The sequence below is a fragment of the Sander lucioperca genome, chromosome 16 (assembly GCF_008315115.2).
Source record: "Sander lucioperca isolate FBNREF2018 chromosome 16, SLUC_FBN_1.2, whole genome shotgun sequence".
Lineage (NCBI taxonomy): Eukaryota > Metazoa > Chordata > Actinopteri > Perciformes > Percidae > Sander > Sander lucioperca.
This window is the reverse complement of record NC_050188.1, coordinates 30,241,641-30,253,977: the sequence shown is the minus strand read 5'-3', so window position 1 is coordinate 30,253,977 and position 12,337 is coordinate 30,241,641. Positions and strand designations below refer to the sequence as shown.

Sequence of the window (12,337 nt, the reverse complement as noted above, 5' to 3'; positions counted from 1 at the left end):
GGGACCATGATGATGACTGGCTAATATGCTGATTTAGATTCCCTAAAGCTGAGCTCTTGGCTCTATGTACTGAATTGGGTCCAGTAGAGAGGGCAACGTGCCGGAACCGTGCCATCCCGGTCCAAATACAGGTCCTCTCCACTCTGGGGGCCACCGGCTGTTTCATACTGATCAGCATTCATGAGGAGCTTTGCATTGACTATTTATGGTTAAAAATGGGCGTGTACAGGGCAGGATAAGAGGTTGATCCACGTACGCACACTTGTAGGTAATCTGTGATTTATAAAGGGAACATTGCTTACAGATGTGCATACGCACGGTTTTATAAATCTGACTTTTTTATGGAATACGCCATTTTGGGCTTTTGGGCGTCTGTACACTTATAGTAAGGATCCTACTCACAGTTTTATCAATGAGACCCCTGGACATTATTTCTACAAAGGAAGTTGCTTTAGTATCTTTTTTAAATATGTTTGTTGAATTGATCACTATGAACATAAATCACGTCCACTATATTTGGGTGACAGCATAAGTGTCGGGACATAAAAACAGAATTATCTGCACGGCTCCACACATATGAGCAGGTCAGAATATATGTTCTGGAGTTCTTGTAGTTTGGATGAAGTGTTTAAATGCTTGTGTCTTTTATTTCTCTTGGTAAGAGCATTTACTGAAGTAAAATATTTTCATGAACTCCAAACTGTGGATTTAACTTTTCTGTACATGTAAAAGAGGAGTGAGTGGAGCAAGAAAAGCTGCTGCTGATTTGATGACGTGTGACTCTGAGATGAGAAGTCTGAGATGACCAGATGATGCATTTCTTGATGGAAGAAACCAGGAGTTCAATTTACAATGAAATAAATCATGGAGGTACAAAATCTCCACTGTTACTATTGTCTACTCAATCTTTGGAAATACAACTGTAGTGATGTGAATTTAACTTCTGATTATCAACACAGAAAGAGAACTCTGTAGTCTTTACTATCAAACAAGTGTGTGTGTGTGTGTGTGTGTGTGTGTGTGTGTGTGTGTGTGTGTGTGTGTGTGTGTGTCCTCAGTGAAGTGTATCAGTCTCTGCAGTAGCTTCCAGCTGCAGCAGTCAGTTCAGTTTCTGTTCAGTCTGACTGAGGGAGGTTTTTGTACGACGCTTTTTCGCTGTGTGAACACATACTGACTGTTGGGATAGTGAAAACTCTGACAGTAGTAAACTGCTGCATCTTCAGTCTGGACTCCACTGATGGTCAGAGTGAAGTCAGAGTTTGATCCACTGCCTGTAAAACGATCTGGAATCTCTGACTGTCGAGTGGTAGTATCATAAATGAGCAGTTTAGGAGTTTCTCCATCTCTCTGTTGGTACCAGGCTAAACAGCTAGAACAATAAATATCCTGACTGGTCCTACAGCTGATGGAGACGGAGCCTCCCAGAGCAGAGCTCACTGCTCCAGGCTGAGTCACTGTGACCTGGCCTCTGGACTCTGAGGATACAGAGACAAAAACATAAAGCAGCGTCACGGTTTAGTCGTCTTCATTTCAGAGGGACGGATGTTGATAGAGGAGAGGAGTTTGATTCTCTGGACTTTACCTGTGAAGCAGCAGCAGAGGAGAGTCCAGATGAGGACGGAGATCAAAGTCATGTTTTTGATGAGGAGGATTTCTGTGTCTTCTGTTGTCATGAAGGACAGCAGTAGTAATTACCGGGCGGCTTTGTTGTTGAAGTTGAAATAAATGAAATCGATATACCCCGGTTTGTTGCCCCCCCTGAGCGAAAGGTAAGTATGTGAGAGGTGTTAGACCAATGGTTAGGGTTAAAAAGTCATGGGCCCCATATTACTGTATGACGGACATAGAGGAGGGGTATGTAGGGGCTATGTCTAGGCATGTCTGGTCACTTTTTTTACCTACTGTTTGCAGCGCGCTAGCTAGCTTGTCAGTTCGGCTTGCCACCTTCGATCATCTCAAACAGCTCAACGTTGCATTTTTATTTTCAACTCCTTTGAGGAAAAAGCAAGAGGAAAAAACGTCCTACAGTCATGTCTACACGCCTATTTGGACACCAAACTGGATCATCTGGTGAAGAAGGTACGCTTGATACACGCTCTACCAGTACATTTGAATTGAGACCCAGTACATTTGAACTGAGACCCAGTACATTTGAACTGAATCGGGCATCCCAAAAGGGATCATCTAATACTGGAGAAGGTGTTGATATTATAGATACCCCTTTTGCTTTGCGTAGGGCACCTCAGAAAAAGAGAACCCGGCCAGAGATCTTTACGCCCAGCATGATAGAGTCGTGTACAGCTGATATGGAATGTGAGGGTGTCAATGGATATTTCTACTCCATTCAATACAGTGAGGGGTATGTGACATTATCTGTGTACACTAGCGTTGTTGCGGAGTTACCTAGCAACGCTAAAACAGAGTGTACAATCTCGGTGAAAGACTGGAAGCTTTTTAGGGATGTTGTCTGTAAGGATCTGGACAACCCTGGATTTCCTGAGATGGTGTACGTGTCCCAGTGGGATAGCAGCAGCGCAAGCAAAATCTACCGTGTGGAAGCAGACCGTTTCACAAGATCTGCTGAGGATTTTATCTTCCTAAGTGTATGCGAGGAAAAAGAGAAAGTTGTTGCAGCCAGAGGTCGTGAAGAATGGTTGTTAAAGCCATATCCTGTTTCTAATGCTGAATGCAACAAGTGGTTTAAAAACGGCTTCTTTATACAATGGTGTGACTGGGAGATTCTGAAGAAGCGGTTTGATCCGGTTGATTATATCATCAGAAGAGCCCAAATAAGGAGGTCTCATGAGACCATAAGAAAAAAGTTGATCTTTGATGACGGCGGACAACCCTCTCTGCCCCTCCCCCGACCACTTTATAGACCTAAAATCGTCAGACACAAAGACTAGTAAAACGGTGGGTCTATTTGTATGTGCTATTTAATTTCAAAATAGTGAAAAAGCTTTTTATTCTGTTAGTGTGTTTTACTGGGACTGTAATGTGTGGATTTTTTCCTTCTCTAGAATGTATGGAGTGGAGCTGTGTATCACCAGGGACGCCTCCGAGCCAACACAGTATATTTGCACCGCTGACTGTCACCGGATCTCCGCAATCACTCTTGTCATCCTCATCATCATCATCATATATAACCCCTGAGCGCTTCCTGGCGCCACCACAGATGTCCCCCCCATTGCCCCCTGCTCTATTGATCTGCTCACAGCCACCTCCCCCACACCCCTTTGGACAGGTGTTTTTCCCCAAATCGTCTGATGTCTTACAACTGCCAGATGGACATGTTTGCTCAGACATTGTGGGGGGTGATCAATCGGATGGAATGGTGTCAACATTGTTTATAGACAGTGTTAAAACAGTGTCTCTACATCTGCTCAATGTAGTACTTTACAAATATTGGGAGGAGGTGTGTCCAGGTTGTCAGATCAACCATCCTAGTCAGAAACAACACGAGTGTTTGGGTAGTATACCCGAGGGCTTCTACGTAAGACATTTTCAACAAATTATGAAAAGACTGTTAACGGATAAATTTATCCCTGTCGTACAGAGCTTTCTGGCTATGAAACAGCTCTGGGGTGATGGTGCAAGAATCCGTGGTGTAGCAGAAACTGTCTTGTATGAGTTGAAATCTGTGGAAGATGTCACAGTCAGAATACGAGAAATGTATGATACTATGATTGGCGAGGACGTCGTCAAAGTTGCTGAAATTCGCGAGATTGGAGACTACTGGAGAGATTTATATGAGAGAAAAAAGTAACGTAGTGTGGATATGGGGAATTGTTTACGTGTAATGTATAACCATAGCAGCGAACAATATATGATAGTTCGTTTATCCTGTATTGTAAATCAAGCCATAGCCAACAATGTGAATGATGTTAAAAAGTACCAGAGTATGTGTAGGGCCAATAGCCTCGATGTGTGCAGGCTGGAGAAAGTGATGGATCTTGTTAGAAGACAGTATAGCAGACCTCCTTGGGATGAGTTGATACAAATGTTGTTATCAATACTAATAACTCGTGAGAGTGTTGCAGACACCTTTTGTACAGTCATAACTAACATCACGCACAATTTCAAGATGCTGAAAGTATATCATATACTGGTCATGTACACTATGCTTATAGATGTGGTGGGTCTGTATGTCAAAGAAAAGCAATGTAACGATGTCTTACATGATTTGCAAAAACTACATGTATTCATAATCAGTAAAACGGATGTATCCATTTTAGCCAAAACTCTATCTGCAATAGAGGGGGTTTCGCAGCCCATATAATTGTCATGTGTGTTGTATAATAAAAAAGGATTGTTAAACGGTGTAGACATGTCGCTTAAATTCATCCGGTCAAAAGATGACTTTGCCCTAATGACCCCAGGAAATGTTCAATTCACTGTGAAAATAATGTCCGCCAGTCTGTTTGTAAAGAAAATATCAGTGGCGCCGACTGTGAGATTAGCCCATAGTAGAGCATTACAGCACACCAATGCAAAATATTCTATTGACAGGGTAGCCATAAAAACATTCTCTATACCTGCTGGAACGAGAGTGTGTAATCAGGAGAATCTATTCATAGGTCAGGTACTTAAATTCGTAGTCTTAGGCTTTGTTGATAACGAAGCATACACTGGATCATACGCACGTAACCCATTTAATTTCGGACACTATGATACAGAATTTATAGGCCTATACGCTGATGGACAACCTCACCCTGCACGCCCTTTTCAACCTCATTTTCAAAGAGGTCAGTATGTGCGAGAATATTATCAGATGGTTGAATCAACAGGACGCCATTTAAGGGACCGATCATTAGCCATAACACGATCAGATTTCGGGGGTGGTTACACGCTGTTTTGTTTCAATCTTGAGCCCGACGGCGGTGGGGCAGGAAATGTATCACTGATTAAGACAGGCAATGTGAGATTGGAAGCTCGTTTCCGTAACCCACTCCCACGGACGGTGACCCTGATCTGTTATTCTGTTTTTGATTCTGTAATCGAAATATCTAACCGGAGACAAGTCCTATTGGATCATTACTAGCATGAATACAATAGAGATTACCAGTGTGCTTAGAAAAAGAATGAAAAGGGGCATAAATTTCTTAGGAGTCATGCCATGTGATCAACTTCCAAAAACAATCATTCATAAACTACCCGCCATGTTAGTGGTAAACACTGACACAAGTGATAAACCGGGTCAACATTGGCTTGCGGTATACCTTACCGAAAACAAACAAGGATTGTTCTTTGATAGCTTTGGACACAGCCCGGCTGTTTTTCCACCGGAAATCAGTAATTTCCTCTTAAAAAAAATTGTGTGGAGATATACCATTCAGGGGTACAAGTGCAAAATAACTATTCTACAACCTGTGGCCAGCACTGTATGTTCTTTTTATGTAATATTCAGAAAAAAATGTCTTATACAAAGGTGTTGAACATGTACGGTTCTAATCTTATCTGTAACGATGCAATGGTGAGTCATTTTGTCGATAAAATACACCCCAATGTGTGCCACAATCAGAAGTTTAAATGTGTACAATGCGCCTGTGTAACATATAGGTAGAAGTGTTTGTGTAATAGTGCTTGTTTAGTCAATAAAAAATATGTAAAAAAATAATTGTCTTACCCTATTTCTGTAATAGTTTTTTATTTATTTAAACCTTTTCAAAAAGAGGGCTATACATTGAAAACAATTAGACACAACAGGGTTAAAACACATGAATAGTTTTGAAAAACTAATAGAGAAATACAAACACTATTGTCACAGTTTTACATTCAATAATGGCTTTATAGGTTTTCACAGTATGGATAAACACTTTCTTGTGTCACTGCCATGTTTCAATGGGAATATAATGTAAAAATGTATTAAAAATTAAAAAACAAACAAGAAATATGCGAAATAGAAAATAGATTAAAAAAAGAAAAGAAATAAAATCAGAGTGTACCACATTCAATATTGTCACAGTTACACATGCAATAATGTCTTTTTTAGGCTTTTCACAGTAAACCATTGAGTGTGTCACAACCACAGTCAATAGGAAAATAATGCAATACTTAGCATTAACAAATAAAAACAATCAATATGTAAAATAGAAAATAGAAAACACAATCATTAAATGCCTAGGGCAACTTTTTGATGATAAAAACTAGCCTACATTTTAGGTGTACACAGTAAGTAGAAACATTCTCCTGTGTTACAGTCACAATCAATAGGAAAATATTGTATAATTTAGCATTAAAAATAAAAAACAACCGATATGTGAAATAGAAAATACAATCATTAGAGGTCTTTGGGCAACTTTGCCTATAAAAAATCAAAAACTAGCCCACCGTGTACTGACCATGGGTGAAGCTAAACGGCCTAATCTAGGGGTGAGCGGTGAGCTTGTGCCTGTCAATGAAGGCTGTCTAAGGGGTGTGACAGTACGTACAGACCTAGGCGTGAACATGAGTGGTGAGTGTGTATCAGTCACTGTGTGAGGTCTATTAGGAGTCACAGCGGCCCCTGCTTTAAATCCAGCAATAGCACGACGCACAGAGGTGTTTGGAATTACGGATAGAGGTATGTTTAAGTGTGCTAATGTCTTTAAAAAAACAGTCCACCCATTAGGCCTCAAACGGTCTGAAACATTATTGTGGGTTGTTACGCTTTTCAGTAGATCGTACAGATGACTTCCTGTCACAGTCTTATCTTCAACAACGATTTCCCCACTATTTGTCCACGAGATCTTATCATTATTACGGGCTAGAGAGGTGATTATGTATTCGGCGTTGCGTTTATTCCTAGGAGGCATATGAGCCAATACTTCTGATCTCATCACATCGTCTTCTGCGATAGCGTCATGTGACTCAACATTTGAGGCTTCATCCTTTGATGCATCGCTGGGTAGGGATAGTGTAATTACATTTTTCTCACGTTCGCCCTGTTTTACCATGGTTAGATACTTTTGCAAAACGATTGAATATTTTTTGGCTTTTTCATATACGTTAATGTCAGGCTGACTCAATATAACACTCATGGCCCAGTCCAACTCATTTTGGACAGACTGCCGCAAAGAGGCGTTTTGTGTGTCTGAGGATTGATGCTGCTGTAATGCTGCTAATTGTTGCTGTGGCACCAGAAACATTTTCTGCGTGTGTTCCATGTTAGTTCCTATTGATGAGACTAGCGATGAAGGGGATTGCAGCCCCCAATAGAGGTAACAGAAAACCACCGGTTTGAGTAATTGTTTTTTTTTTTTTTTTTTTAAATGTTTGACTTTTTTATCCGCAATTAGTCTGATAACCTTCCTCTTCTTTTTCAGCAACCTGTACTGAGTGGTAGACAGCGGTATATTGCCTCTTAATACGTTCAGCGCTATTTCGCAAAGTGCATTAATAAAATCGGGGCTAGCATTCTTCACTATAACGCCCCTAGCTCGGGGTGCCGCCTTATGAAGAAGGTCAAGCAGTGTGAAATTACGTTGCATACGGATTGACATTATTAAACCCTTTGCTTTCTTGGGACATATACAACCTGTTGTGTCGATATCTCAGCTGTTCGGAGTCGTAAATTATCTGGAGTTTTGGATTTATAATCTATCAGCAGATAGCCAAATGGCGAACTTGTGGCATCGTTAAACGCTTCTAGAAAAAATGTATTATTTCCTGGGAACATCTGACGGCCTATTAAACTCATCTGAATTCGATCTCGAGGATTTTTAAATAATATCATGTAGTTTGTGTTCAAACTGATTGTACGACTGGCCTTGCCTTGAATAAACAGATTCTGCACCAGGTATATACAGCTAAGGTTTCTGTGGTGAACATACTTTGTAAAAACATTCTGTACGTAACCGCTGGCCTGGTTCATAAGGTCATCAATTACTAGCAGATTATTCTTAGTAGGGGGGAGCAGGGTGTCATCACAAAGTGACTCAGGGATACCTTCCACAAAATTTATATTCACTGTTTTAAGCAACTGGTCATACAGGGGTTGCCAGCACGAATAAATGTATACGATGTTATCGATCTTTTGTGATATTACTGTTGATGAATTTTCAATAATATCTTTGACAAAATATGTTTTTCCGCAGTTTGAGGGTCCACTAATAACGGCACTGAATGGATGTTGGAGCCGGCCGTCAAATCCTACAATCAGCTGGTTATTATTAGTAGCCATAAGGCAGGGTGGTGTAGTCACGGAGTACGCGTTGTTTACTGTAAACGACTTGTAACTTTTTGGTCACTGTAGCGTTTTTGAGATGAAACTGCTTTTTGTCCCGTGTTATAGTGTCTGCAGTTGTGGACAGATGGGCGGTGGCCTGCTGATTGGTCACAAATAATTGTACCAACCCTATTAATGACTGGTGTGTGACAATTTGGGCATCAATATTTTATCGTAGCATACACTTCCTAGCTTTAGCCGCGCCCCACCCCTCCTGACATACTATGAGCTATTGTTACCAGTAATTCTAATGAATCCTCAGACAAAGAAGTATCATTACTCTGCATAGCCTGTGAGATTTGCTCCAGAAATGTATCTACATTATATCCATCGCTGGAGTTCAACACTGTCTGGATAGCCACAGATGGCCCCCTTAGCTCGACGCTTAAAACACTGTCCTGTGACGCTGTGTCTAATGCTCTCTCAATTAACCCTGTCAGTGTCAGAGTGCTGGCACACTGCCAATATCCGTCAAATCAATATTTCGAAAATCAATGGCTTGATGAAATTCTGCTGCGTTAAAAACAGGTATCTCTCTGGACAATATTTCCGATGCCGCCCTAGACACCCGACCCTCCCCCCACTGTATTGGTTCCGCTGGATTTATAAGGGGTCCCGTGTATGTACTTGTGGACGGTTGGGACATCTTGTCTGCTCCATACACGGTGTGATTATAGGAAACTCCTGTTCTCTGGTTGATGGGTGTGTCTGAAAGAAAACACATGCAGTCACATTCACCTTCATTCCCACGACACTGGTGGGGCTCCTCATTAGGTGAAATCAATGTGTGGTCTGTCTCTGATGTTTCTTTGCTTTCTCCTTCAAGGGTGTCCTATGGGATAATAAAACACATTTGGTTAAATAATCACACACACACACACACACACACACACACACACACGCCTTCAAACATTTGCCCACCCCTGCATACAGACTAACATAAGTGCAAGGCTACACCCCATCTTCAAACATTTGATGGGGGGGGTTATTGTGAAGAATGCTACAGACCCATAAAACACACTATCAGGTACTCACCTCTTCTGCTCCACTTTGAAATTGGCCTTGTATTGGGGCAATTATGACTGGGGGTCCCGTTGACACAGCCGTGTCCTGGAAAACTGCCACGCCTCCACGTTGTAAAACCCCCCCTCCTTGTCGATGCTCATCACCGGCCCTCTCGGGGAAGCCTAACACCTCCAGTGATTGCGTGAATGACTCCTCGGCCACTGGATGCACTCTCTGCAAATCTGCAACGGCATTCAGTGTCTGAAAGCATAAAGGGAAACAGTTTTTAATATATAGATAGATATGTTTAGCTCATTAGTATAGTATATGCAGATAGACACAAAGCTTGGTACCTCTAGAGCATAATTAAGGTCCTCGGTTGCTACCTCATCACAAGCAACAGTCGAACATGAGGGTTTGAGAGGGAGGTTTGCCTGAGATTTCTGAGACACACACACACACACACACACACACACACACACACACGCACACGCACACGCACACGCACACACACACGCACACGCACACACACGCCCACACACACCCACACACACACACACACACACACACACACTTTGTGAGAAAATAACATCTTTTAAATATTACATACACAGTTTAATTGCTCTTTTTTCAACTCACCACGATAAGGGACTTCCTTATTCGGTGATGCCGCTTTGGTATGGGTATGCTACTGTCCTCAAATAGCTGGTGTGGTTCACAGGTCTGTTGGGGCCCTGGGATTTCAATGCGGGGGTCTATTGAAACCAGCTCACCGCACCTTCGCTTTTGTAGAGGTAAAGGCAGCCTAAACAAAAAGATAACATATAGACATTAGTTAGCTAAAACACCTGTATAAAAATAAATAATAAAAAGCCCATATACATTTTTTTGTAGATAATTACCCAATTTCAGCTTTCTTTGGGTTTTCAGCTCGATTTCTTTTTCTTATTAAGCCACCAGATTTGTTTAGGAGATGACTTATATTTTGTAATACAGGTCTCCCTACATACAAACAGAACAATAGGAATACATGAAAGACCAAGCATTGACATAACATCACATGATTAAACAAAAATATCTTGTCAACATTTATATATATATTTTACCTTGTTGAAAATCATCGTCATCGTCCCAAGCAGGTTTGCTCCTGATCTTTGGGGAAGGCCCTAGTGGTGCAAACTAGCTAGATAAACATATATTCCACAAAACGTTTTAATTCATGAATGATGTGAATGAAATATCTTAGAATAGGCTTACACAAACAGCTAAAACACATGCAAGCCTGAGCATTCAAAATAGGCTACATAATCGCTGAATACAAATTTCGCTCTTTTTTCTGCATGTTCACAATTCAGCAAGCAAGATGGCGGCGTTCGTCTTTTAACACAGTCACGGTCATTCGTAACGTTAACGTAACGTAGGCTGAGGACGGTTACCGGTGAAAAAATTTTGCCGCGCATTTTAACACTTCTAAATTAAAATATCCAAAACTAATTTATCATTGGCAATGTCCGTACGATACTAACGGTCGGTGGATTAGCTAACGTTAGTAACGTTTTATTCATAAACCGCTCCTTAAACCGAGCTAGCTACCAAGCCAATGTAGCATACAATGACTCAGATATATCTTAATAAAAAAGAAAACCGATAGACAACGTAACTTTGAATGTGTAAACAGACATAGAAGACAACGATACAGCCTTGAAATGTCTCCATTAACGACTCCTTTGAAATAACGTTAATTAAGTTAAATGTCACACTTCATAAGCTAGCTAGCTAGCAGCTGGCTAGCTTATGTGAGTCATTGTATGCTACATTGGCTTGCTAGCTAGCTAGGTTAGTGCCATGACAAATGTTAGCACGCTAAAACGTAGCTAACGTTAATTTAGCTCGGTTTAAGGAGCGGTTTATGAATAAAACGTTACTAACGATAGGTAATCCACCGACCGTTGGTAACATTCGGACATTGCCAATGGTAAATTAGTTAAAGTATTTTAATTTAGAAGTCTAAAAATGGGCGGCATTTTTTTTTTTACAGCTAGCAGCTAACTAGCTAAGTTACGTTAGCTAATGTAACATTAGAGTTTATTCTAGAAGCACTGTTTAACAAAACACATTTTCAGCAACAAACTACCGGTAAAATGAGAATGCTTTCCTCGCCTCCCTGCCCCAGGAACCAGATGTGGTTTTTAAGAAAATGAGTTGCTGCTGTTCCGGCTCATCGAGAGCGAGAGACGACGATGTGGGGTGTTGAAGAGGTGCGCTTGTTTTTCCCTATGTGAAGATCCAGCGGGCGGGGTGCCAGATAGAGCGATCTCTTCAATGGTTTTCTGTCTTCGCCCGCCGTAGTTCTTTGCTGGTATTTATTTGTAACGCAAATCGTGATAGGATTTATATTTAATAACGTTACTTGAATAAAACGAAGCTAAAACATAAAGTTATTATTCTAATATCGTTAGACTGTTTTTAAACTAAGCTAAACCTATACACATGATCTGATCTAATCTACGAAACAAACGTTTTTTTATACGTCTTTTATGTCACGTTTTTTATTCTTCCCATACCATGTCATGACTCGTGTGTGTGTGTGTGTGTGTGTGTGTGCGTGCGTGTGTGTGTGTGTGCGTGCGTGCGTGCGTGCGTGTTAAAACAATGTCATCCAAAATAAGGCGGATCAGCAGTGTTGAAAAACTGAAGCCTGGATTTCATTCAACGTCATCAACCCAATGCAATGGGTTATAATATGTTTAACCATTTTGTAACCCAATTATGGGTAAATTTATACATTTCAGGCTTAACCCAGCATATGAGTAACCAAAATAACCCAGCATTTTTAAGTGTGTAGGGTTTTCCCTCAATGTCCTATATATGCCTTCCTGCTTCATTTCTTCTTGTATTGAGGAACAATGTGGGTTGATTACTGTCATTTTTATTTTGCTTGACCAACAGGTTGCTGGTTTGATCCCTGGAGTGACAGGATAAATGTGGGCAGTCAAGTGAAAGAGCAGCACGCCCTTCTTTTTCATTACCACTGCTGAAGTGCCCTTGAGAAACGCACTTAGCCCACACATGCCTTAGTGGAGATGTTCAATAGCCAACAGATATGACTGTGTGATTGTGGTGGGC

The 12,337-nt window shown here is 41.0% G+C and overlaps 1 gene segment (V, D, J or C); it reads right to left on the bottom strand.

Moving 5' to 3' along the window:
* Positions 1 to 1,089: 1,089 nt before the first annotated feature.
* On the bottom strand, positions 1,090 to 1,639 carry LOC116035398. The segment is given in 2 exon segments: positions 1,090 to 1,475; positions 1,583 to 1,639. Coding segments are annotated over 2 exon segments (423 nt in total).
* Positions 1,640 to 12,337: the final 10,698 nt, after the last annotated feature.